Genomic DNA, 25,662 nt, shown 5'->3' with positions numbered 1-25,662 from the left:
TAGATTCATCTTGTTTGCGTTGTCGGATCTGCTTTTGCCTTTTTTGTTGGAACCTCTTTCCTCCTCTCCTTCTCGGTCTCCTATCAGAGTTGGAGAAGAATCCCTCGACGATGTTAAAAAATCAGTAGAGGAAGTATTACCCCCATTAGGTTTGCGTGGCCCTTTACCACCTCGTTTAGGAAACGGATTACGTCCTCGTTTTTTTAGGCTGAAACCCTCCTTCTGCCATAGATAGACATATCCACTTGTATAATCAGACAGGTCACGGTGGTATTTGGACCTCTTAGTCTCCTCCACATTTTTCCGGTGGCGAGTCCTTGATTTCTGGCTGCAGTGTACTTTCATTTTGATGGCGTACTGAGCCGACTGTACGCATTGTTTATGTCACCATGGTGATGAGGAGCGTGTGATTCACGCCCCCTGGTGACGTCTGTACCATGTGATGCAGTCACATGATGCGTATAGTCTCATGATGCTAAGACGTCATTGTGACATTCAGGAAGCGGCAGATGTCGGGGAGGAATCAGCGGTGACCAGCGCAGCAGCGGATGGTAATGTGTGCGCATATGCGCAAAAATTAGCATAGTTAATGGGCGGTTTTCACTGTGGTCTGCCTGGGAACATGTAGGAGGGAGGCAGGAGGATGTGGGCTGGTCTTGAGGTATTATGGGATTTTCCTATTTACATATTAAGACTGCAGTTTTCTATGTGGTCCGCCCCACCATTTCTGCTTTTCAATTGGTCTAAGATGCCTGCACCTGATTGGTGCTGGGGCTCACAGACACCTATTTAAAGAGGGATTGTGTGTTTTGTTAGTGTGACATAATCCTATTCAGCTTGAGAAAGGTCTGAGGATCGAAACAGCGGAGCTGTCGATGAGGGGATGATGACTTTACTATTTGAACAATAAAGAGCTATTTTTACCATTGATGGTGCTGACTTGATTGGAGAGGAAGCTGGTTGAAGTGTCTATCTGTGCAGAGGCACTGCAAGTCATAGCACATCAAATTTCCACTCCGTGGGTGCTCGCTTGGTACTGAATAGCCGCCATCAGGGCCGCACCACACGTGAGCAAATGTCTACGGACGTGAAATGGCGGTTGAGATGGTCCACCTGTGCTTGGTGTCCCACCCCACCTCACACTGCCTTCATGGCACTGGTTGATCAATGAGACTAATTAGTCTGCATGTTTTTTTACTGTTCATCACTGCGCAAATAAAGGACAACCTTTTGGACAGAGTTCTGCTTCTCTTTTTTTAGCTACTGGCTTCAGATCTCTCTGTAGACAAACATTCCGCAGAGCTGCACTTGACAAGACTAAAGATGTCACCACCAGTGATACATTTCAGAATGTAAATCAGGGAGAGGAAAGATTTTACAATGGGCAAACACTGAATAAATGATTTGTAAATTAATAGTGTTACAAAGCATATTCTGCTGCAAACTCTTGTTGGATATACTGTATTCATAGGGATCACTGTAAGAAGAAAATGGTGAGCTTCTGAGAGGAACTGACGGTGAGGTTAGTATGTAATATTCACTTGCAGCTACGTCATGTGTTTATTTTAAATAATTTCCCACGCTCCAGGTTCCCTTGAAGGATTGCTACTATTCAAAGCATCTATAGAAGTGATTATTACCAGCACAGGACCAACAGAGAGCTAATACTGTGATAGAGAGTGGACCCTTCGGGGCCCCTCTGGCCCAAGGCCCCGATGCGGTCGCTACCTCTGCACCCCCTATTGCTCCGCCCCTGGATCCATCTGGAACGGTGGGATCTGTGAGAGGATCAGGGGATACTCTGGACTATCCACTGTCTTCCCTTTACTGAAGTATTATCTAATGTTTATTGTTTAGCCTCACATATAATAACATGACATGGGCTCTATACACCTGGAGGAGAGCATTGTCAGGTACTGCAGAGAGAATAGTGGCCATTAGGTGGCGCAAGAGAGGCGCTGGCTGACCGTGTACTGACGAGCCGTAAAAGGAGCCGGCTGTGACGTCATCAGTCGGCGCAGCTAGCTGTGAGGCGACGTGCGCGCCGCCGCGAGGAGTGAAGTGATGGCGGGGCCGCGCGTGGCCGGCTTGTAGCGCTCAGTATGGCGGAGGCGGCGGCGGCGATGAGGGAGGTGACCCCCCGGTTGGCAGTGTGAGCGCCACCGCCTAATGCAGCATGGAGGACGTGAAGCTGGAGTTCCCCGCCCTGCCCCAGTGCAAGGATGACCAGGAGGTGAGAGCAGGCCCGGCGGCACGTGATCCTGCCTGAGGGGGTAACCCATAGCAACCGAGCTCTACTGCTCACTGTAGGCCTGAGGGGAGGTTACCCATAGCAACCGAACTCACCTGCTCACTCCTGGTCTCAGGGGGGTTGCCCATAGGAACCGAACTTTCTGCCTGCCTGAGGGGCATAGCAACTGATCTCTCCTTGCTGTCTGCCTGAGGGGAGGTAACCTATAGCAACTGAGATCTCCTGCTCACTACCTACCTGATGGGGAGGTAACCCATAGCAACTGAGCTCACCGCTCGCTGCAGGCCTGAGTGGAGGTTACCCATAGTGACCGAACTCTCTCTGCCTGCTGGGGGGAGGTAACCCATAGCAACTGAGCTCTCCACTGCCTGATGAGATGGTAATCCATAGCAGCTGAGCACTTGCTGCCTGAGGGGAGGTAACCTATACAGTGTTCTCTGTGGAATTTTTTTCCAGCTGGGTGGCATGAAAAAGTAGCAGAGGGGCAACAGAAAAAATGTAGGATCAGCGCAACTCTGCTTACAGCATATGAGGAGGAGAGCTAACTACAGCTGGGTGCTCACCAAAATTAGCTGGGTGTAGCACCTGGCTAAAATAGCCTGTGGAGAACAGTGCCATAGCAACCGAGCTCTCCTGCTTGTCTGAGGGGTGGTTACACATATCAACCAAGCTCTCCTGCTCACTGCAGGGCTGAGGGGGGTATCCCATAGCAATGAGCTCCTGTTTCCTGCCTGAGGGGGTAACCCCTAGCAACTGAGCTCTCCTGCTCACTGGCAGTCTGAGAGATGGCTACCCCAAGCAACCAAGATGTACTGCTCACTGGCAGTCTGAGAGGTGGCTACCCATAGCCACTGAGCTGTTCTGCTCACTGCTTGCCTGAGGGGTGGTTACCCATATCAACCAAGCTCTTCTGCTCATTCCCTGCCAGAGGGGTGGTTACCCATATCAACCAAGCTCTTCTGCTCATTCCCTGCCTGAGGGGTGGTTACCCATCAACCAAGCTCTTCTGCTCACTGCCTGCGGGGTGGTTACTCATAGCAACTGAGCTCTCCTACTCATTCCCTGCCTGAGGAGGGTAACTCCTAGCAACCTGAGCTCGCCAGCTCACTGCTGGCAGGAGGGGGTAACCCATAGCAACCAAGCTCACCTGCTTGCTGCCTGCCTGAACAGTGGCTACCCTTAGCAACTGAACTTTGCTGCTCACTGCTGGCCTGAGTGAAGGTTACCAATAGCAACCGAGCCCTCTTGCTCACTACCTGCCTGAGGGGAGGTTACCCATAACAACTGAGCTCTCGCTGCTTGCCTGAGAAGAGGTTACCCATAGCAATTAAGCTCTCCTTGCTGCTTGCCTGAGGGGTGGTTACCCTAGGCAACCAAGCTCTGGCTGCCAGCCTGATGGGAGGTTATACATAGCAACCAAGATTCAGTTTAACACACAGTCTGGCACAAAGCTGTCAATCTGACATGTTATAGTAGAGGAAAAATGAGCTCGCTACAGCCACCTGTAGCTACCAAAGGGAGTAAGGGATCCAAGGAACTCTAAACAGGCAGCAGAAGAAAAGAGGTCCCGCTACACCGATGGCTGAGTGAAATAAGTCTCCGTTTATTTGTCACATCAGTGGGTACACAAAGATTAAATGATGTGACAAATAAACAGAGACTTTTTTCACCCAGCCATCGGTAAAGCGGGACCTCTTTTCTTCTGCAATCTGACATGTTGATGCATCGATTTCTGTCAAATAGAATCAGGGCCCGTTTCCACAAGTGCTGCGCACCGCTGTGAGACACGCGCCGGCGCTTCCTGGTCTGCTGGAACGCTGACGAATCCCATAAGCCGTGCCATGCACGGCTATGGGATTCGCATGCCTCCCGCGCGGAAACTGAGGGCGATGTCGGCCGAATCGCAAAGGTACACAATTCGGCCGGCGGCGACATTGTTCTATGGCAGAGTTTCCCCGCGCGATTTGCCTGTGGGGAATCTCTGCGAAGTCGTCTCGGTTTCCGCGCTAGCTGAAATAAGCCCTTAATGTGACCAAATCTGCTGAGAATTGACTAGGAATATTGAATATATGGCTACTTTTAGTATGATTATCACTATATTTTGCCATTCCATGTTATTAAACCACTTTATAATTGTTCTTCTTGTATTTAGGATTGGAGTTACCCTATGAGGCGGGAGATGCAGGTATGATTTAGTTTTTTCTCCCATATGTAATAATGCTGTATGGTTTTCTGCTTGTAGTATTGAATATATTGATGTCCTGCAGATCTAGTCTGGGTTTCTTTCAGGACTATGGGGTCGGTACAAAAATCAACCCAAAATGGCTGTGACTTTTACAGTAATTCGATAAAAACGATCAGATCTCCCGAAAAAGCCTGTGTTTTTTGTTTTTTTTCATTCAACTGAAAAATCGGATTTCCCGGTTTCTTCTATTTTTATCTATCCTGTGCTGTTAGCGCAGAACGCTATTGTGGGCCGGAACGTGAAGAGAGCTACGCAGGGCACTCAGGTGTAGTTGTTGTTGACTTACAAGTCGACGGTATGACCAAACTAAAAGTAGCTGGCGGCGGGAGAACGGAGGATTGTGGAGGACCGGCGCGGGACAGGAAGGCTGCACGAGGCTGGCAGAAGCTTTAACCTCCCTGGCGGTAAGCCCGTGCTGAGCACTGGCTATGCCGCGCAGGATGATTTCTCCGGCCCTGCTGGGCCTATTTGCACGCTTTTTTTTTTTTTTTTTTTGCAACACGCAGCTAGCACTCTGATCGCTGCCGCTCCACGCCGATTAGTCGCCGCACCGGGCCCCCACCCAGACCCTGTGCGCTGAGGTTGATCGGGACTCCCAATGCCACCCGTTGCCATGGCGACGGGGGAAGCCTTCCAGGAAATCCTGTTCTTTGAATGGGATTTCCTGATCGGAGATCGCCGGAGGCGATAGAAGAGGGCGGGGGGATGCCGCTGCACACTATCATGTAGCGAGCTCTGGGCTCGCTACATGATTTTAAAATTTTTTAAAAAAAATCCTGCTCTGTTGCCCCCTGGCGGTTTTTAATAGACCGCCTGGGGGGTTAACCTTTCAGTTCTGCTTTAAACTGATGCACACCATGGCAGGGGGAGGTAACTCACTCTGTTGCTGCCTGAGTTTATGCTCCCCCAGCATTCGGAACAGCAGTACGGTTATCCCTATTTTCCACACATAACTGAAAGTCCACTACAGTAGAATCCCATTATAGTGAACTCCAAGAGACCAGGAAAAGTAGTTTGCTATATCAGAATTGAGCATACATTGTGTGATTATACAGATGAAGTTGCTAGGACCTGAGGACTAGGTTTACTATATCCAGCGGTTTACTATAACAACGTTCTACTGTACAACTCCATGAGCAAAAGCTGGGTACAAATGCACAATTTGTGTTGCCATCCAGGATCAAACTCAATCCTGTGGGTGACTCTGGGGATCCAATGCTGTACAGATGTAGTGTTTTGTCTGTGAAGGGACAACAGTGACAGGCATAATAAATTGGCTTCTGTGGGTGGAGCATGGAGCTCCGTTAGAAAGTGGCCATGCCAGATCATTGAGACCTCGACGCACCTGTACTGTCACTAGATTCTCAGCCAAGAGGGCTTAGATTGAGAACAGTCTGGTGTTGGTGTCGGTCTTAACTTCCAGCAGCCCTTGCTTTTGGTCTGATGTGATTTATTTTTAGGGTTGTATGCGTCCATAAAACCGCTGACCATTTTAAAACCTGTAGGGTGTTTCCAAGATTATTTGTGCACCTAGTCCACTTTGCTTGCACATGGTAAACAGGGCCTATCTTCTGCTAGTTTTCCTTATCTTTTCTCATTGTCCCCCATGCGGTGTAGAGCGCGGAATCGATCATGTCGGAAATGATCAATCGAGCCATCTAAATGGCTCAATCGAGCGGTACCGTGTATTCCCTGCATTAGGCAGATGTAGCAAGGGCTTATGGGAGCTCAGTCTGGGCAGGAGGAGGAGGTGTTACTAGCCAGAGATTTCAGAGGCAGATGGGAGGAGGGTGCAGTAGAGGAGGGGAGTGAAATTTTCACAGGCTGAGGGCTAAAGATACAGATCAGCTTGCCTGTGTAATGACAAGTAGAACATGGCTGCTCCCATTGAATCACAGGCATAAGCAAGCATTTACTGTTGAAGCTATTTGCAGCTAGATTTGATGTGTAAACCATTAAAACTTCTGATAAGATATAAAGACAAGTTACTTGTTATAGTTAGTTTTTCATCTCGGATCTGCTTTAACCCCCCTGGCGGTATAAAAAATTCCGCCAGGAGGGAGCGCAGCAGTTTTTTTTTTTTTTTCTTACATCATGTAGCGAGCCCAGGGCTCGCTACATGATAGCCGCTGCTCAGCGGCATCCCCCCGCCCGCTTCGATCGCCTTCGGTGATCTCCGATCAGGAAATCCCGTTCAAAGAACGGGATTTCCTGGAGGGCTTCCCCCGGGGTCTGGGGGGGGGCGCGACGGATAGCGGCGCTCGAGCGCGGGGCGTCGGCGATCGGTGTGCTGACACAGCTAGCAAAGTGCTAGCTGCGTCCAGCAAAAAAAAATAATTAAACAAATCGGCCCTGCGCGGCTTACCCCGAACTAGGTTCGGGGTTACCGCCAAGGAGGTTAAAGCTCAAGTCCAGATAGAAATAACGTTTGAGTTGTGCATCTGTTGCAGTTATCAACATTTAGTGACTATTTTTGGCTTCCGTAGTTCTAAAAAATGTTTAATCCTTAAAGGGATACTGTAGGGGGGTCGGGGGAAAATGAGCTGAACTTACCCCGGGCTTCTAATGGTCCCCCGCAGACATCCTGTGTTGGCGCAGCCACTCACCGATGCTCCGGCCCCGCCTCCAGTTCACTTCTGGAATTTCTGACTTTAAAGTCAGAAAACCACTGCGCCTGCACGCCCGTGTCCTCGCTCGTGCTGATGTCACCAGGAGCGTACGGCGCAGGCACAGACCATACTGGGCCTGCGCAGTACGCTCCTGGTGCAATCAGCGGGAGCGAGGACACGGCAATGCAGGCGCAGTGGTTTTCAGACTTTAAAGTCTGAAATTCCAGAAGTGAACTGGAGGCGGGGCCGGAGCATCGGTGAGTGGCTGCGCGGGCACAAGATGTCTGCGTGGGACCATTAGAAGCCCCGGGTAAGTTCAACTCATTTTCCCCTGACCCCCCTACAGTATCCCTTTAAAACCAAAATACCAATCTAGGTTTCCAGAAGAGTCCTATTTAGGTTTATTACCTCTTGGGGTGAAATGAGGAATTTGTTTTTTTTTTAAGCCGGTTTGTATTTGTCTTTTAGGAAATTTTACCTGGCTTATTCTTGGGTCCGTATTCTGCAGCAATGAAAAGCAAGGTATGAGTGCAACTTTATTATTGTCTATTGCCAGGGAAAGGCTGACTCATGGGAAGGAAATGCTGTACTTGTGTCCCTAGGAAGTTGTCTTCTGCCCCATTCCCTCCCTACCTTGTCGTTCATATTTTCTACCATGGCACCTTCCATATTTTATTTTTTCCCTGGGTGGGGGGGGTTAATTTTTTTTTTTTATTTGTTACTTCATAATAGTAGTTGATATTTAATGCAAACCTAAATGTAAACTCTAGCCCAGTTATGGCGAACCTATGGCGTGCGTGCCTGAGGCGGCACACAAGTCGTCTCTGTGGGCACGAGCGCTGTTTCCACCACTAATCTTTATGCCCCCCCGCCGAAAACTCGCCTTGTGTCTAGAGGAGGCGGAGCAGGACTAGCATCCGTGCACGGGGATGCTTTTCAAAGTCCCCCCACCCCCTCCCCGCTCTGCTCGTTACCATTTGGCGCCTGGTCCGACGTCAGCGCGGGACTTTCGGCTGGCTGCAAGCATAGATCATCAGGGAGCTGCGCCGCCGCCGGCCGAGAGGAGACTTCTACCAGATGAGTAAATGCGTTTTTTGTTTTTTTTTTTTTACAATATTTTCTGGTTTAACGCTGCCCACATTATTTTTTTTTTTTTTTTCAAGTGAAACCTTGCTGCTTTATGATTATTTTCTGGTGAAAGATTGCCACATTATGATTATTTTCTGGTGTACAATTGCCACAGTACGATTATATTATTGTGAAACATTCCTGCATTATGATGATTTTCTGGTGAACCATTGTCACATTATAATTATTTTATGGTGAAACATTGCCTGTTTGCAATTATTTTCATGGGGGGGAGGGGGTGTCACAGGTTCAAAATGGCTAGAGGCGCCCCTGCCTTTGCTCCCAGCCAAGCTGAGCATCACATGGCCGGGCAGCCAGTATTGAATATAGATTGCTATGTTGGCAGTCTGTGATAAATAAGTCACTCGGCCTCTGAAAAGTTCGCCATCACTGCTCTAGCTCATCTAGACCACACTCGACCAAGCTTCAGATTGGGTGGTGCCCCCTGGGATCCAGTGTGTGTTAGGAGGTCCTAAAAAAACAGTGCCCACACACCTTTGGTTGACTTGGTGACCTGAATGGAAATTCTGCTATGTGGAAATCCACATAAAAATCTTGTTACCCACTGAAAATATTGAGCAAGGGATAAGGCTGGGACACACTGCCGCACAGTTAATTGCCATCGTTCTGCCGGTAGCAACAACCGCAGTGCACCGTGCTTGCAATGTCTATGGGCTGCAAGTTTCTGCATTCGCTCCTGATTTTCTTTTTGCGTCTGCTTCGCGGTAAACTGGCTGCGTGTATTTAGTCTCTGCATGCTACTAACGTGTATAATGTATTTTACTGTACAAAAAAAAAAAAAATTCGAAATGAAAAATCACATGTGGAAATAACGAAGAAAAATGGGATCCCTGTGCAACGCAAAGAGAAAAACTGGCCGCGATTTCACATGCTCAAGTGTGCTCCGAGACCTTAAGGCCCCGTTCACAACTAAGGCCCCGTTCACACTTGCGGTTCTCTGCCAAACGGACCGGATGACCTGACCGGATCCGGATCGGAACCGTACGGTTCTGATCCGAATCCGGTCAGTTTGCATCAGGTGTTCATCAGGATGCGATCCGGATCCGTTTGGCAAAAGATAGTCGAAAAGGAATAAAAATGTTGGGGTCTGGGAGGTCAGCAGAAGGTGGACCTGTGGAATCAGGCCCTCCGCTGTTTAGCACTCACCCCCACCTCCGACATACTGCCAACATCTCCAGCACTTTTAAAGTCACTGCTGCTCCACTCCAAAATGCTTGCCCATGTGTCCCCATCCAAAATCGCCGCTTCAATACGCATAGGAAGTGGGGTAGAACAATCCGGATTTTTAGCCAGTGTGTTGTGCGCTCTCCGGTTCTCATTGGTTTGTATTGGCCGGATGGTGCAGTCCGGCTCCGCTCCGGATACGGCTGCCGGAGGAGCCGGACCAAAAAATAGCGCATGTTGGGTCTTATGCCGGAGTCCAGATCCAGTCCGGACGAAACGGACGCATGTGAACGGACGAATAGGCTTTCATTGCTATGCCGTGCGTCCGTTCCGTCCGTTCTGCATGCGGTCCAGCTCCGGCACGGCGATTCCGGACGGCGACCGCTAATGTGAACCGGGCCAGCGTGGGAATCGCACAATTCCCGCTAACCGCAAGCCGCTAGCGTTTTAAAACAAATGCTAGACCTATTCTAGCCTACGGCAGTATTTATCACTGCCACGATTGCGGGTGTTTAGCAATTATCGCTAATTGCAAATGCGTTACCTGCAGCGGTTTGCCGGCGATTCTGGAGCGATCACAATTAGCATGTATAGAACTGCTAATCTTGATTCCAAAACGCTAATTTGCCCAGTGATTTTTTTTTTTTTTTCCCGCAAAACACTAGCGGTAATTGATAGCTTTTTGCGATTTCTAGAGTGAACAAACCCTTAGGCCTGGAACCCACTGAAATCCGCAAAACGCAACCGCTAGCGTTTTGCATGAGCGGTTTGCAAGCGGATTCATGCGAGTTTTCGGTCGCGTTTTGCAACAGTGTATTTTTTTGCCCAGCGGGTTTTGCGTTTTGCGTTTCTGGGAAACGCAAACGCTCCTGTGGAAGTTGCCCCATCCATTAACATTAGCCCAGCGTTTTGGCAAACTGCTAGCGTATCGCAGTGCTGCCAAAACGCTGCCAAAAGCGCTCCTGTGGGTTCCAGCCCTAACTGCAGAGTCATTAGGGATGTTAAATGAGGTGCTAACAATTACAAGTCGATAGAGCTTTTATGCTTGCTTAAGGTCCGTACACACGCCCGACTGGAGGCAACGACGGGTCCGTCGTCACCTCCCACTGGGTGGGCGTTCCAACGACAGTCCGGCGTGTGTACAGTCTGTCTGCAGACTGATACGGCTGTTTCTGAGCGATCCGCCCGGCGGATCGATCAGAAACAGCCGCATCAGTCCGCCGACAGTGCGTACACACGCCGGACTGTCGTTGGAACGCCCACCCAGCGGGAGGTGACGACGGACCCGTCGTTGCCTCCAGTCCGGCGTGTGTTATGGGCAATGCATTGATGGGATAATCGTGTACAAATATTGGGGCACTGAATGGTGACATTGCAGCTGGCACGTCTAGTCAGGAAGAGCCTTCTTTATAAATGTGCAAATAGTGATGAGGTTAATTTAGTTTTTGTTTTGTTTTTTCACAGCTCTCAATCCTGCAGAAATGCAACATAACTCACATAATCTGTATAAGACAAAGTATCGAAGCAAACTTCATCAAACCAAACTTCCAGCATTTATTTCGGTGAGTTTCCAACAACAAAAGTCCAGTGATGTGAAATCGATTAACCATCTGATTTTGACTGCCTGTGGGGTCTAGATGGACTGCAGTATATGGAAGCTGGGGGGGGGGGGGGGGGGGAAGCTATATAACGGGAAGAAAAACAGTAGGGAGAGTGCTACTGGGGGCACATATAACATTTGGGAGCGGCAGCAGCCGGGAGTTCCGTAGCATTTGTCACCTGTGATATCGCATGCCGTTACCGTCGTGCACCTGATCGTCCATGTCAGCCTGAGATTTCCCAACATGTCCCAATGATACATGCGACCAATTATGGCCCGAAAGCGGTTGAATCGTCTGTCGGGCAAACTTGTTGTGATTTTCTTTCCATTCAGTAATTATCAGGTGGTCAATCGGCTCTCTAGCTGTATGGCCACCTTTATTTGCTCCTTTATACCGGGTGTTCCATGGCTGAGAGATATTCAGTGAGATGCTAACGATTTCAGCTTGCATGCTAATTAATTACAAATTGTATGTGGTGTGCAATTGGGCCAATCAGAATCTGCAGGAAGGGCGTTTGATTGGCCAGTTCCAATTCACATACATTTTGCATCAAATTTGCACAAAAGCCAGCAATATCAGCATCTCACTCGCCATCTCCGAGGCCTGGGACCCACTACAAATCGCAAATGCTTGCCTTTTTAATGAGCGTTTTGTAAGCAATTTCATGAATGTTTTCTGGCGACTTTGGTAGCGATTTTTAAAAATTGTACGTTTTTTTGCCAGCGATTGATTAGCAATTTTTTATTCTGATTGGTCCTTTCAATTAATTTTAATTTTTTTTTACATGCTGCATGTCCTGCGTTTGTGATTTTTGGCAATCGCTCCAGTGGAATTTGGCCCATCCACTAACCTCAGATGAGCGTTTAGGGAAATTGCTAACGTTTTGAATCGCTCCCTAAACTCTCAATATATCGCTCTAGTGCAGGGGTCTGGGACCTTTTTGGCTGGGAGAGCCATGAACACAACATATTTTAAAATGCAATTCTGTGAGAGCCATACGATGTTTCAAACTGGTACAGTGCGCAGCAGAGGGCTGGCGTCCCTGGTGCCATGGTGATGTGTATACACATCTTCAGCTTCTCTTGGGTTTCAGCAACATCAGCAATTTCCCCCGAGAGCCAGATAGGAGAAATACCGACTAACAGCTTGCACAATTAGCTTGCTGACTTGGGGGTTGATTCACTTTGTAGGACGAGATCCCCGCACTTTGGCCCAATTGGCTGCCTGTCAAGTGACAGACAGCCTATTGGGCCAATTAAAGTGCAAGGTTCTCGTCCAACAAAGTCACTTGACCTGACAGGATCCAGGTTGGGACAATTGATTAAGTTAGTAGTGCATGCTACAGCAGTAGCGTGCCTACCTTGAAAATGTTACTTGCGCTGCTTGAGCGGTGTAGCTTAGTGAATCACCCCGTACTGATTTGTCTGTGAGCCAGATGCAGCCATCAAAAAAGCCACATCTGGCTCCCGAGCCATAGCTTCCCTACCCCTTCTCTAGTGGGTTCCAGCCCTAATGGTTGGGTGACCAAATAAGGTGTTGTAATTGGATCTGTACTTGGAGATGGTCTTTTGGGGCAGAGACATAGTGCAGAGTAGTTTTTGATCCGTATTGGTTTTAAAAATTGATGCAAAATTGCAGCATTTTTAATTTTTGATCGTGGCCATTTTTAATGCAATGAGAGCGTGTTTTTAAATACGAAAACGGACGAAAAGGCCTCTGCAGTGTTTCTCACTCCTGGTTTCTCTTTTACAGATATCTAGTGCTGGATATTGCAGACAACCCTATTGAAAATATTATACGTTTTTTCCCTACGGTAAGTGCATTTTTAAGGTTCCCTTTTGTTAATGTAAGAACAAGTCTTTAATGTAAAAGATCATCACTGGTACTGGCAGAGGTTGGCCGTGTGAAGCAGCAAAGTTTCCAAAAATGCAAATTTTCAGAGCCAGGTAGTGGAAGCCATTCTAGCAAGTGTAATCTGCTAGCTGACATTCAGCCAGCAGCGGTAGTTTGGTAGCCGCTTTCAATTGTTAGCAAGGTTCCTCTTTCCAGATAAGTGAAGTCTTATTGTTCTGATTTTCTGCTCTTCCAAAGTTCCCAGTGAAGTTTTGTAAAAAGCAACATTTGAACTCCTGTCCCTGCCTTTCTCTGTACATGGAGCACAGGCCTCCTGTCCCCGCCCTCCTCTGTACGTGCAGCACAGGCCTCCTGTCCCCGCCCTCCTCTGTACGTGCAGCACGGGCCTCCTGTCCCCGCCCTCCTCTGTACGTGCAGCACGGGCCTCCTGTCCCCGCCCTCCTCTGTACGTGCAGCACGGGCCTCCTGTCCCCGCCCTCCTCTGTACGTGCAGCACGGGCCTCCTGTCCCCGCCCTCCTCTGTACGTGCAGCACGGGCCTCCTGTCCCCGCCCTCCTCTGTACGTGCAGCACGGGCCTCCTGTCCCCGCCCTTCTCTGTACGTGCAGCACGGGCCTCCTGTCCCCGCCGCCCTCTGTACGTGCAGCACGGGCCTCCTGTCCCCGCCCTCCTCTGTACGTGCAGCACGGGCCTCCTGTCCCCGCCCTCCTCTGTACGTGCAGCACGGGCCCCCTGTCCCCGCCCTCCTCTGTACGTGCAGCACATGAGGACTGAGGACCCTTTCACACTGGTGTAGTGCTGGCATTTTACCGCATTCCTACCGCAGAGTAATGTAAGCCTATGGGTTTAAATCCACATTGCCTGCGGTGCGCCAGGAGTCCTCTTATCTAACGCGAGTGCATGCCTATATTACTGTGCTGCTTTTGCGGCGGAACAGAAGTCATGTAAGTCTACGGTGATGCAGGGTTTTTAAAAGCTTACATGGTGGCGTTGCAGAACGCATGCGTGGAAGTGTATTCTTACAACACGTTTCTGTGCACTTCCGTATTTCTGAAGAAGTACATTTTTGGGCTGTTTGGCTGTCGGCTCGAAGGCTATTACCACGTACTAATGTGGTAATCCCCAAAGGCATGTGTTTGGCAGTGTGGTGCGGCCCCGTGTTTGTCTTGCCATGTCCCAGTTCTGAACTGTCAGCCAGTTCTCAGGGTTAACACAAATTCAGCTAAATGCACATCTCTCTGCTTATACATCCTTTCACTGTGTGTTACCATAACAAAGCCAACCTCTCAAGCTTCCCTGCCTCCTTCTCTTACAGGCTAAGGAATTCATTGATGGATGTTTACAGAATGGAGGTAGGTTAATCATAACTTTCTTATTATTATTGTTGTTGTTGTTGTTGTTGTCTAAAATTATATATTCTATAATTGTATATAGCATTGCTTATGTAGTAAGAGGGACTTTCAGTCCCTTTTAGCACCTTATACTCCCCTTGGCACTAAGGGGCCTAAAGTGTGCCAAGAAAACATCCCCCGCACCATTACACCACCAGCCTGCACAGTGGTAACAAGTCATGATGGATCCATGTTCTTGTTTTGTTTACGCCAAATTCTTACTCTATCGAGACTCCTCAGACCAGGCAACCTTTCTCCAGTCTTCAACTGTCCAATTTTGGTGAGCTTGTGCAAATTGTAGCCTCTTTTGCCTATTTGTAGTGGAGATGAGTGGTACCCGGTGGGGTCTTCTGCTTTTGTAGCCCATCCGCCTTGAGGTTGTGCGTGTTGTGGCTTCACAAATGCTTTGCTGCATACCTCGATTGTAACGTGTGGTTATTTCAGTCAATGTTGCTCTTCTATCAGCTTGAATCAGTCGGCCCATTCTCCTCTGACCTCTAGCATCAACAAGGCATTTTCCCCCACAGGACTGCCGCATACTGGATGTTTTTCCCTTTTCACACAATTCTTTGTAAACCCTAGAAATGGTTGTGCGTGAAAATCCCAGTAACTGAGCAGATTGTGAAATACTCAGACCGGCCCATCTGGCACTAACAACCATGCCACACTCAAAATTGCTTAAATCACCTTTCTTTCCCATTCTGACGTTCAGTTTGGAGTTCAGGAGATTGTTTTGACCGGGACCACACCCCTAACTGCATTGAAGCAACTGCCATGTGATTGGTTGATTAGATAACTGTATTAATGAGAAATTGAACAGGTGTTCTTAATAATCCTTCAGGTGAGTGTATATTCTTGATAAAATAAAAGGGAATAAAACAGAAATCGAACTTTACCCAGCTTAAGGTCTTAATTCCTGGTGTGGGAGAATGCAATTCTGCCTATAGATCGGGATATTCCTAGCGTATAGCGATCTCTAGAGGAAATACACAATTGGGCCCCTTATGTGATTGAGTTTGACACTCTTGTTCTGTATGTTTATACTGAGCACAGATGCTGTAAATCGACCAATCACCAGACTTGTGCTTTAGTGAATCTTGTCTAACGTGTGTTTTCCAGGCAAAGTTCTCATCCATGGCAATGCAGGGATTTCCAGGAGCGCGGCCTTGGTTATTGCATATATTATGGAAACATTTGGTGTAAAGTACAGGTAAGCAGCAAAACTCGTTTGTGGAGTTTGAAACAATGTTTTTGGTATGTACGTCTATAGCCGTGGTCCTCAAACTATGGACCGCGAAACGAATGCGGCCCACCGAGGCTTTTTCACTGGCCCCCAAAACACAAAATGTATAACTTGTATATGCGGCCCACTGTACCTTTAAATATCGGCATATGGAATAGCAGTGCTGGCACCACCCATCCTCATGCTGTAGATGCCAGTGAGCGGTCATTCCCTGGCTTCCAATCCAGTTCGGCATCAGGTGACACTGCTGTCCAACTGGAGGGCATGTTGTCACCTGGGTATGCTTCACTGTCTGGTGCACAAAGACGTTCTTCGGGTGCCACATGACTGAATGGCTGCTGCTGGGAGGTCTCCTCCGGGCATGATTAGGGGGAATCAGTACCTAGATTCAATATGTTTTTCAACATAATTTTATGTATGTTCCGGCCCTCCTGCAGTATGTTGACCCGGCCCTTGACAGAAAAAGTTTGGGGACCTCTGGTCTATAGTGACGACGTCCTCCAAAACTACGTGTAGCAGTATGAATGCCTTGTACTCACTGCTTGTAAGTCAGCCTTCTCCCCCCCCTCACCTTTGCACCTGATATATTCAAGAAACCTCTACCGATAGGTTCTACGCAACCCAATCTAGTCAGGAAACCACTAAGTCCTATGCAAACAAATATGTTTTAAAAAAAAAAAAAAATGCTAGGTTCTACACAACGTGAGCCAGGAACAGGTTTTACACAACCTTATATATCCAGGAGTCAACTAGGTTCTACAAACCTCAATACATTCTGGAAACCACAAGGTTCTACAAAACCAGATATATCCAGGAAAACGCTAGTTTCCACATCCTGATATATTATGGAAACCACCAGGTTCTACACACCCAGACATAGCCAGGGAACCACTAGGTTCTACGCCTACTGATATATCCACTAAACCATACACGACCACAATAAAACGTCCTATTGTTTGTCTGGTAGAAGCTGTGAGCTTAGAATAAGATGACTTCATGTGTTTTGTTTTGTTTTTGTCTTATTATTAAAGGGACGCTTTCACATATGTTCAAGAAAGAAGGTTCTGCATAAATCCCAATGCTGGTTTTGTTCACCAACTTCAGGTACGGTAATGTCCTTTACCAAGTGTATTATACAGTCAAGAACTAATGTTTAATCCTAGAGTTTATTGGCTTGTTTACAATTGTTCTGTGAGCTGCAGGTGACTGTTGTGCAATCCAGTGCTGATCGTAATGGAAAAAGCTACGCTTACGGATCATTACGCGTAATTTTACGCTATTACGCATTACGAAATTACGCTTACGGCATAGACATTCAATTTCGGTACATGTCTGTAATTACGCATTGCCCTTACGCAATTACGCGTAAGAATACCGTAATTCAAGTTGTTACGTTATAGGCTTACGCGTAAATTCCTACTAGCAATTAATGCGTAAGGTCATGCTGCCAAGCGGAAAAGTTGACGCATGGATCAATGTTAGGTAGCCGCCGACTTTAAGGGTTAATAGCAAAGCCCCCTTAAGTGCTAAGAGCCTCAAATTTGGAGAATATATTAAGGAGATCAGAAGGAATAAGAGGGAAAATTTTTTTTTCAAAAAGACCTTATAGTTTTTGAGAAGATCGATGTTAAAGTTTCAAAGGAAAAATAGATACATTTAAAAACCCGCCGACTTTAACGGTTAATAGCAAAGCCTGCTTAAAATTTAGAAACACCAAATTTACAGGGTATATTAAGGGGATCAATGGGAATAAGAGGAAAAATTTTTTTTTCAAAAAGACCTTATAGTTTTTGAGAAAATCGATTTTTAAGTTTCAAGGGCAAAAATGTCTTTTAAATGCGGAAAATGTCAGTTTTTTTTGCACAGGTAACAATAGTGTTTTATTTTCATAGATTCCCCCAAGTGGGAAGAGTTTTACTTACTTCGTTCTGAGTGTGGGAAATATAAAAAAAAAAACGACGTGGGGTCCCCCCTCCCAGACCTCTTTAACCCCTTGTCCCCCATGCAGACTGAGATAGCCAGAATGCGGAGCACCGGCCGCGTGGGGCTCCGCACCCTGACTATACCAGCCCGCATGGTCCATGGATTGGGGGGTCTCGGAAGGGGAGGGGCAGCCAAGCTTTCCCCTCCCCCTCCGAGCCCTTGTCCAATCCAAGGACAAGGGGCTCTTCTCCACCTCCGATGGGCGGTGGAGGTGGAGGCCGCGATTTCCTGGGGGGGAGGTTCATGGTGGCATCTGGGAGTCCCCTTTAAAAAGGGGTCCCCCAGATGCCCACCCCCCCTCCCAGGAGAAATGAGTATAGAGGTACTTGTACCCCTTACCCATTTCCTTTAAGAGTTAAAAGTAAATAAACACACAGACACTTTGAAAAAGTATTTTAATTGAACAAAAAACATAACCACGAAAAAAGTCCTTTAATATTCTTAATTAACCATTAATACTTACCTGTCCCTTTAAAAGCCAGTTCCCACGCAATATCCTCGGAAATATACTAATCAGTTACAATGTAACAAAGCTATTACAATGTAACAACTTTGTTACTTTGTAACACCACCGCACCCGACGTCACTCGCCGCCACCGCCGCGTCTGCGCTGACCCGACAGAGCTCTGAGCTATATAGCTCAGAGCTCCCTAAGCATCTTTGTATTTGGGCTCCAAGGAGCCCCATTGGTCCTTAGCAGACCAATGGGGTTCCTTTAAATCAGAAGGAACCCCATTGGTCTGCTAAGGACCAATGGGGCTCCTTGGAGCCCAAATACAAAGATGCTAAGAGAGCTCTGAGCTATATAGCTCAGAGCTCTGTCGGGTCCGTGCGGGACGCTAAGTCCCCGCCGCCTCCCGCTGTCCTCCCCGCCTCTTCCACATGTCACCCACATGTCACCCACATGTGGGTGACATGTGGGTGACAGATGTGGGCGGGGCTGACAGCGGGAGGCGGCGGGGACTTAGCGTCCCGCACTGACCCGACAGAGCTCTGAGCTATATAGCTCAGAGCTCTCTTAGCATCTTTGTATTTGGGCTCCACGCTAAGTCCCCGCCGCCTCCCGCTGTCCTCCCCGCCTCTTCCACATGTCACCCACATGTCACCCACATGTGGGTGACATGTGGGTGACAGATGTGGGCGGGGCTGACAGCGGGAGGCGGCGGGGACTTAGCGTCCCGCACTGACCCGACAGAGCTCTGAGCTATATAGCTCAGAGCTCTCTTAGCATCTTTGTATTTGGGCTCCAAGGAGCCCCATTGGTCCTTAGCAGACCAATGGGGTTCCTTCTGATTTAAAGGAACCCCATTGGTCTGCTAAGGACCAATGGGGCTCCTTGGAGCCCAAATACAAAGATGCTTAGGGAGCTCTGAGCTATATAGCTCAGAGCTCTGTCGGGTCAGCGCAGACGCGGCGGTGGCGGCGAGTGACGTCGGGTGCGGTGGTGTTACAAAGTAACAAAGTTGTTACATTGTAATAGCTTTGTTACATTGTAACTGATTAGTATATTTCCGAGGATATTGCGTGGGAACTGGCTTTTAAAGGGACAGGTAAGTATTAATGGTTAATTAAGAATATTAAAGGACTTTTTTCGTGGTTATGTTTTTTGTTCAATTAAAATACTTTTTCAAAGTGTCTGTGTGTTTATTTACTTTTAACTCTTAAAGGAAATGGGTAAGGGGTACAAGTACCTCTATACTCATTTCTCCTGGGAGGGGGGGTGGGCATCTGGGGGACCCCTTTTTAAAGGGGACTCCCAGATGCCACCATGAACCTCCCCCCCCCAGGAAATCGCGGCCTCCACCTCCACCGCCCATCGGAGGTGGAGAAGAGCCCCTTGTCCTTGGATTGGACAAGGGATCGGAGGGGGAGGGGAAAGCTTGGCTGCCCCTCCCCTTCCGAGACCCCCCAATCCATGGACCATGCGGGCTGGTATAGTCAGGGTGCGGAGCCCCACGCGGCCGGTGCTCCGCATTCTGGCTATCCCAGTCTGCATGGGGGACAAGGGGTTAAAGAGGTCTGGGAGGGGGGACCCCACGTCGGTTTTTTTTTAATATTTCCCACACTCAGAACGAAGTAAGTAAAACTCTTCCCACTTGGGGGAATCTATGAAAATAAAACACTATTGTTACCTGTGCAAAAAAAACTGACATTTTCCGCATTTAAAAGACATTTTTGCCCTTGAAACTTAAAAATCGATTTTCTCAAAAACTATAAGGTCTTTTTGAAAAAATTTTTTTTCCTCTTATTCCCACTGATCCCCTTAATATACCCTGTAAATTTGGTGTTTCTAAATTTTAAGCAGGCTTTGCTATTAACCGTTAAAGTCGGCGGGTTTTTAAATGTATCTATTTTTCCTTTGAAACTTTAACATCGATTTTCTCAAAAACTATAAAGTCTTTTTGAAAAAAAATTTTTTCCTCTTATTCCTTCTGATCTCCTTAATATATTCTCCAAATTTGAGGCTCTTAGCACTTAAGGGGGCTTTGCTATTAACCCTTAAAGTCGGCGGCTTTTTTATATTATACGGGAGCGTAATATTACGCGATTACGGCAGACTGTGTAATTTCAATGGGAGTTTACTGTCTTACGCGTAATTTGTTACGCGTAAAACGTAACCCACGGTCTACGCGTAATTAATTACGCGTAATACCGTAACCTTACACGTAACGCTTACGGTGCATTTGTAGTGAATTACGATGCGTAATTACGCTAATGCGTAATTTCGGCCCAGCACTGGTGCAATCGGCTAGATTAGTTTGCTAATACAAATGAAATCTTGTCCTGGTAACCAGTGGACCATATATGTTAGAAACTTTACTGTAGAGGGAGAATCTCAGAGGGATGTCAGAATAGTTTGGTGAAGCTCTGAGCTCCAGGAGGTTGCGTTGGAAGAAAATGAACCGTGCTGATCATAAGTACTGCAGATTTATAATGGGTGTTGCGCTGGCTGGTGAGATGCTATCGGTTTTATGTCTTGTACATTCCGCTCTTTCCCCCTTTAAATTTTATCCAGTCAGAAAATGTTATCAGAAGCAGACTAATACAGACACTAATTGATTTCCGAAGTTTGCCATTATATCTGGCATTTTAATCTGTTCGTTCTTGTTTTATATTCTTGTAAACACAACAGACTATTTTTGCAGAGGTGTTTCACAATTGTTTATTCGCGTAAGCAACGTCCCTCAGGGGTTCACAAATTAAAGCAAGCCTGAACTGAAAATTAAGTCAAAATAAACATCCACACGTAATACTTGCCTCCCACTTAATCTGCTCCTCAATCTTTCTCGTCTCCTGCGTCCAGTTTGTTCACTGTGATCAATGAACTTCTCCTTCCTCCATTTTGAAAATGGCAATAACCCTGTACAGTTTCCAGATCAGCACACTGTTAAACTGTAATAGCGTCTACTTAAACCATAGGGAAACATGGACGTTACCTTGCACTTCAGTTGTCCTTTCAGTTATAACTGACGGCAACTGATATATTTCAGTTCTGACAAAATGTTGTCAGAACTGGAAGGAATCCATTGTAAGAAGAAAATGGTGAGCTTCTGAGAGGGACTGATGGCAAGGTAAGTATGTAATATTCATTTGTAGGTACCAGGGATGAGCTTCTAATTGATTTGAATAGCCTGAGGGGGCGGGTGAGGGAGGGTTAACGTACCCATGCTGCTGTCAGCTTCAATGCGCTTCAGTTGCGTCCCACGTTGTGTTTGCGTCACTACCACGGAAGGAAGCGTGGTAGTGACACGACGCAACTTGGAATGCGACGTGGGACGCAATTGAAGCGCATCGAAGCAGACGGCAGCATGGGTAAGTTAACCCTCCCTCACCCGCCCCCTCAGGTGCTCTAATTAACGTTTCGAATCAGTGATTTAGAGTAGGTAGCTACTAGAAATCAACTCTAAGCTCATTTTATTTTACTCGGTTTAGGTTCACTTTAAGGACCGGCTCACTCTACACCGCAAAACAGCCGATACTTGAAAACAACCAACAGACTTGTCGATTGTTACTTTTGTTAGTCTGAAGCGAGAATGAATCTCGCTTCAGACCTCATAGATAGCAGGGGCATGCGTGCCCCTACTAAACCGCCGCTATCGCGCCACTAAACGGGGGTCCCTTACCTCACAAATTCCCTCCGAGCAGCGGGGGATCTCTTCCGGATTGAGGCAGGGCTAACCGCCGCAGCCCTGCCCCATGCGCGTCTGTCAGCGCGTATCTCCGCCTCTCCCCCGCCCCTCTCAGTCTTCCTTCACTGAGGGGCGGGGGAGAGGCGGCGATGCGCCGCTGATAGACGGCGCTTAGAGGCAGGGCTGCAGCCGTTAGCCCTGCCTCAAGAGCAGCAAAATCTATGACCAAGTTGGTCGTTGATTTTGCAGGGGTGGGTTTGGGGGTGAAGGGACCCCCGTTTAACCGCGGGATAGCGATGTTTTATAAGCACTGAAGCGAGATTTATTCTCGCTTCAGTGTCTCTTTAACCTCCTTAGCGGTAACCCCGAGCTGAGCTCGGGGTGCCCCTGGTGGGGCGATTTCTGTGCTGTAAATTGCTGTACGCGCAGCCAGCACTTTGCTAGCTGCGTGTCCAGCTCGATCGCCGCCGCTCTGCGGCGATCGTCTGCACGCAGCGGCAGAAGAGGGGGCCCCCGCCAGAGCCCTGCGCAGCCCGGACCAATCGGTCCCGGGCAGCGCAAAGGGCTGGATCGGATGGGTCTGACGTCAGGACGTCGGCTGACGTCCATGACGTCATTCCGATCGTAGCCATGGCAACAGGAGAAGCCAAACAGGAGATTGCGTTCTATATGCGATCTCCTGTTTATTTTTGTTGCCGGAGGCAATCGGACTAGAGGGACACATGCGCCCTCTAGTGGTGTTTTATGTAGCTACCACTTAGGTAGCTACATGAAACAAAAAAAAAATTTCAAAAAAAGTGCAATGCAGCCTCCTTGGCGGAAAAATTGAACCGCCAAGGAGGTTAAAGGAAACCTGTGGTGAGACGGATATGGAGACTGCCATATCTATTTTCTTTTAAATACCAGGTGCCTGGCAACCCTCCTAATCCTGTGTCTCAAATACATTTAGCCATAAACCCTGAACAAGCATGCAGCAGATCAGGTACTGTGACTCCGCTTTTACTGGATTAGCCATATGCTTGTTCCAGGGATTTGATTTAGACACTACTTATGCCAGAAGATCAACAGGGCTGCCAGGCAACTGGCATGGTTTACAGAGAAATAAGGCAGCCTCCATATCCCTCTCGCCTCGGGTTCCCTTTAAACATATTATCCGGTTAGACCTATGCTGATCTGTCCAGTGTGCGCTCGTCTGTTGCAGCGACTGAACGCATGATTTTTATGGACACTGGACAGAAATCAGATGTTATAATAGCAAAGCAATGTGTGCTGTAACTAACAGCGACACTGAACTCTGTGGCATAGATTGATCGTTCGTCATGCGGGGGGCGATGGAAACGGCGGGTGCACGCTGCGGCGGTGATTGAAATCTATGCCCTGCCAGCCAGGAATGCACCAAAACAGGGCGTAGATTTCAATCACCTCGGTCCAAAAGTAGTTAAGATACAAATCTGATCCTATGACACTTCCCTAACCTATATGTCTGAGTAGTCTTCTTCTGTTAACGCCCCGCACATCTGTGTGTCTTCTGCATTCCTGTACAGGTAGTCCCCGCTGCTCCCCTAGTGTCTGCTTTTGATGACACGATCAGCAGTCTTAGTGCACCTGAACACTAGAATTTGCATGAAATCACCTTTTTATTGCGTCCTCAGCAAAGCAGACAATTACAATGTAGACTGCCTGACAGCCGTTTTGCGGGCTATACCGGCTTCCTCAGAGGCTACAAGTAAAAGTTTACATGTAGCCTCTGACAATGCAGGCATAGCCCACGGGTAGGACTCACTTTGGTGAAACAACTGATTTGTATTTCAGGGAATGATAGGAACCATTTATTTGTAGGTTTGTCATTGGCTAATTTTATAATTTTTTTTATTTTTTCGACAGGAATATGAAGCCATCTATCTAGCAAAACTAACCATTAAAATGATGTCTCCTCTGCAGCTAGGAAGGAGTTTTTCTATACAATCTGGTGCTACAGGTAATACCATTGTTTCGGTGAAACTTAAAACGAATGTAACCCCGTATTTAAAAAAAAAACAGATACCTAAGGGAAGGCTCGGTCCTAATGAGCCATCCCTCTCCTCTCTCGGTGCCCCCGGTGCTGCGCTGGTTCCTCCGTTCGCATCCCCTGCCGAGGGGACTCCGGGAGCAGAGTCCTCCCGAAGACAGGTGGTGCACTGGCGAATGGGTCAGAGGGCGTGTGCACGCAGTGTAGAGCGGCCCGTCTTCAGGAGCACTCGGGCTCCCGAAGCCTCCCCTCGGCCGGGAGACATCGGTATTTGACCGAAACGGTCGAATACCGCTACGGGGGAGCCAGGACAGCAGCGGGGACCGGGAGAGGAGAGGGAATGCTCTACGGGACCCAGAGCCTCCCTCTCCTTAGGTGAGTAGCTGCCCTTTTCTTTTTTTTTTTCCTTTTAAACCGGTTCCCATTAGCTTTAAAGAGACACTGAAGCGGAAAAAAAAATTATGATATTATGATTTGTATGTGTAGCACAGCTAAGAAATATCAGATACATCAGTGTAATTGTTTCCAGTACAGGAAGAGTTAAAGAGACTCTGTAACTTCGAAAAGATCCCCTGGGGGGTACTCACCTCGGGTGGGGGAAGCCTCTGGCTCCTAATTAGGCTTCCCACGGGGGTCTCGCTGCAGCCCTCTGAACAGCCGGCGACAGGCCCGACTGTAATTTCAATATTTACCTTTGCTGGCTCCAGCGGGGGCGCTGTGGCTGCTTTCTGCTCGGAAATACTCGATCTCCGTCGGGTCCGCTCTACTGCGCAGGCGCAAGTCTCCGGCGCCTGCGCAGTAGAGCGGACCCGACGGCGATCGGGTATTTCCGCCTACTTCGGAGCCGACAGCCGTCAGAGCGCCTGCGCAGGAGCCAGGAAGGTAAATATTACGTCACGGCTGTACGGAGGGCTGCAGCGGGACCCCCGTGGGACAGAGGACGGCGTGGGAAGCCTCATTAGGATCCTGAGGCTTCCCCCACCCGAGGTGAGTACCCCCCAGGGGACGTTTTGCCGTTACAGTTCCTCTTTAAGAAAGTCCAGTTTTTATCTCTATGCAAAAAAGCCATTAATCTCTACGACTTTCAAAGTCGTGGAGAGGGCTGTCTTCTGACTTTTATTATCTCAACTGTAAGTGAACAGTTTTCTTTTTATCTGCCAGAGGAGAGGTCATTAGTTCAGACTGCTCTGAAAGAATCATTTTGAATGCTGAGTGTTGTGTAATCTGCACATATTATAGAATGATGCAATGTTAGAAAAAAACACCATATACCTGAAAATAAAAATATGAGAATATTTTCTTTGCTGCTAATCTTCTAGTAATTATTCATAGTACACAACCAATTCATTATATCTTTTTTTTTTTTTTTTTTTTTAGCTTCAGTGTCTCTTTAAGTGTATTCTATAGAGGTACCCATATGACAAATTGTCATAATATTGAATCAATACAACCTAGAGAATCTAATTAATTTAGGGCCGCCGTTATTGAAATCTACACCTTGTGTTGACGGTTACCTGGCTGGCAGGGCGTATATTTCAATTAGCCGCCGCTCTGCGCATCCGCCGATTTCACCGTTTAATCCCCGCCGTCTCTCGCCGCAGCTCACTGGCTCTGCCCGTCTCTGACAACAGAGCCCTGTGAGTAGGTCAGGAGCCGATTTCATTGGCTCCTGACCCTGTCTATCAACGTAAGCCGCTCCCATTGGCTTACATTGATGGGTAGGGTCAGGAGCCAATGAAAGCGGCTCCTGACCGGCTCACAGGAACTCTGCATTCATAGAGACGGCAGAATGGGTGGCCCATTTTTCCGACGTGCAGCGGGTAAGTGCGGCAATTCGTTATCCAATGGGATTCCGCCGTTTCTGGTACCAGCGGTCTCTGGTCCTTAACCACTTCACCCCAAAGCGGTTTTTACACTGACGGACAAGAACGATTTTCACCTTTCAGTGCTCATCCCTTTCATTTGCCAATAGCTTAATCACTACTAATCACAATGAAATGATCTATATCTTTTTTTTCACCACCTATTAGGCTTT

At 47.9% G+C, this 25,662-nt stretch overlaps 1 protein-coding gene across 1 annotated transcript; it reads left to right on the top strand.

Annotated features, from left to right (window-relative positions):
* The first annotated feature begins 2,003 nt into the window (after positions 1 to 2,003).
* Positions 2,004 to 23,902, top strand: STYX (serine/threonine/tyrosine interacting protein). The gene is made up of 9 exons (XM_068254970.1): positions 2,004 to 2,233; positions 4,404 to 4,436; positions 7,574 to 7,627; positions 10,883 to 10,980; positions 12,772 to 12,832; positions 14,188 to 14,224; positions 15,383 to 15,473; positions 16,538 to 16,610; positions 23,504 to 23,902. The coding sequence occupies exons 1-9, from the start codon at positions 2,177 to 2,179 to the stop codon at positions 23,900 to 23,902; spliced, it is 903 nt and encodes a 300-aa protein (XP_068111071.1). The 5' UTR covers positions 2,004 to 2,176.
* The last annotated feature ends 1,760 nt before the right edge of the window (positions 23,903 to 25,662 follow it).

This window comes from Hyperolius riggenbachi, chromosome 9 (assembly GCF_040937935.1).
Source record: "Hyperolius riggenbachi isolate aHypRig1 chromosome 9, aHypRig1.pri, whole genome shotgun sequence".
NCBI classification, from domain to species: Eukaryota; Metazoa; Chordata; class Amphibia; order Anura; family Hyperoliidae; genus Hyperolius; species Hyperolius riggenbachi.
This window is presented reverse-complemented; position numbering and strand designations above follow the sequence as displayed.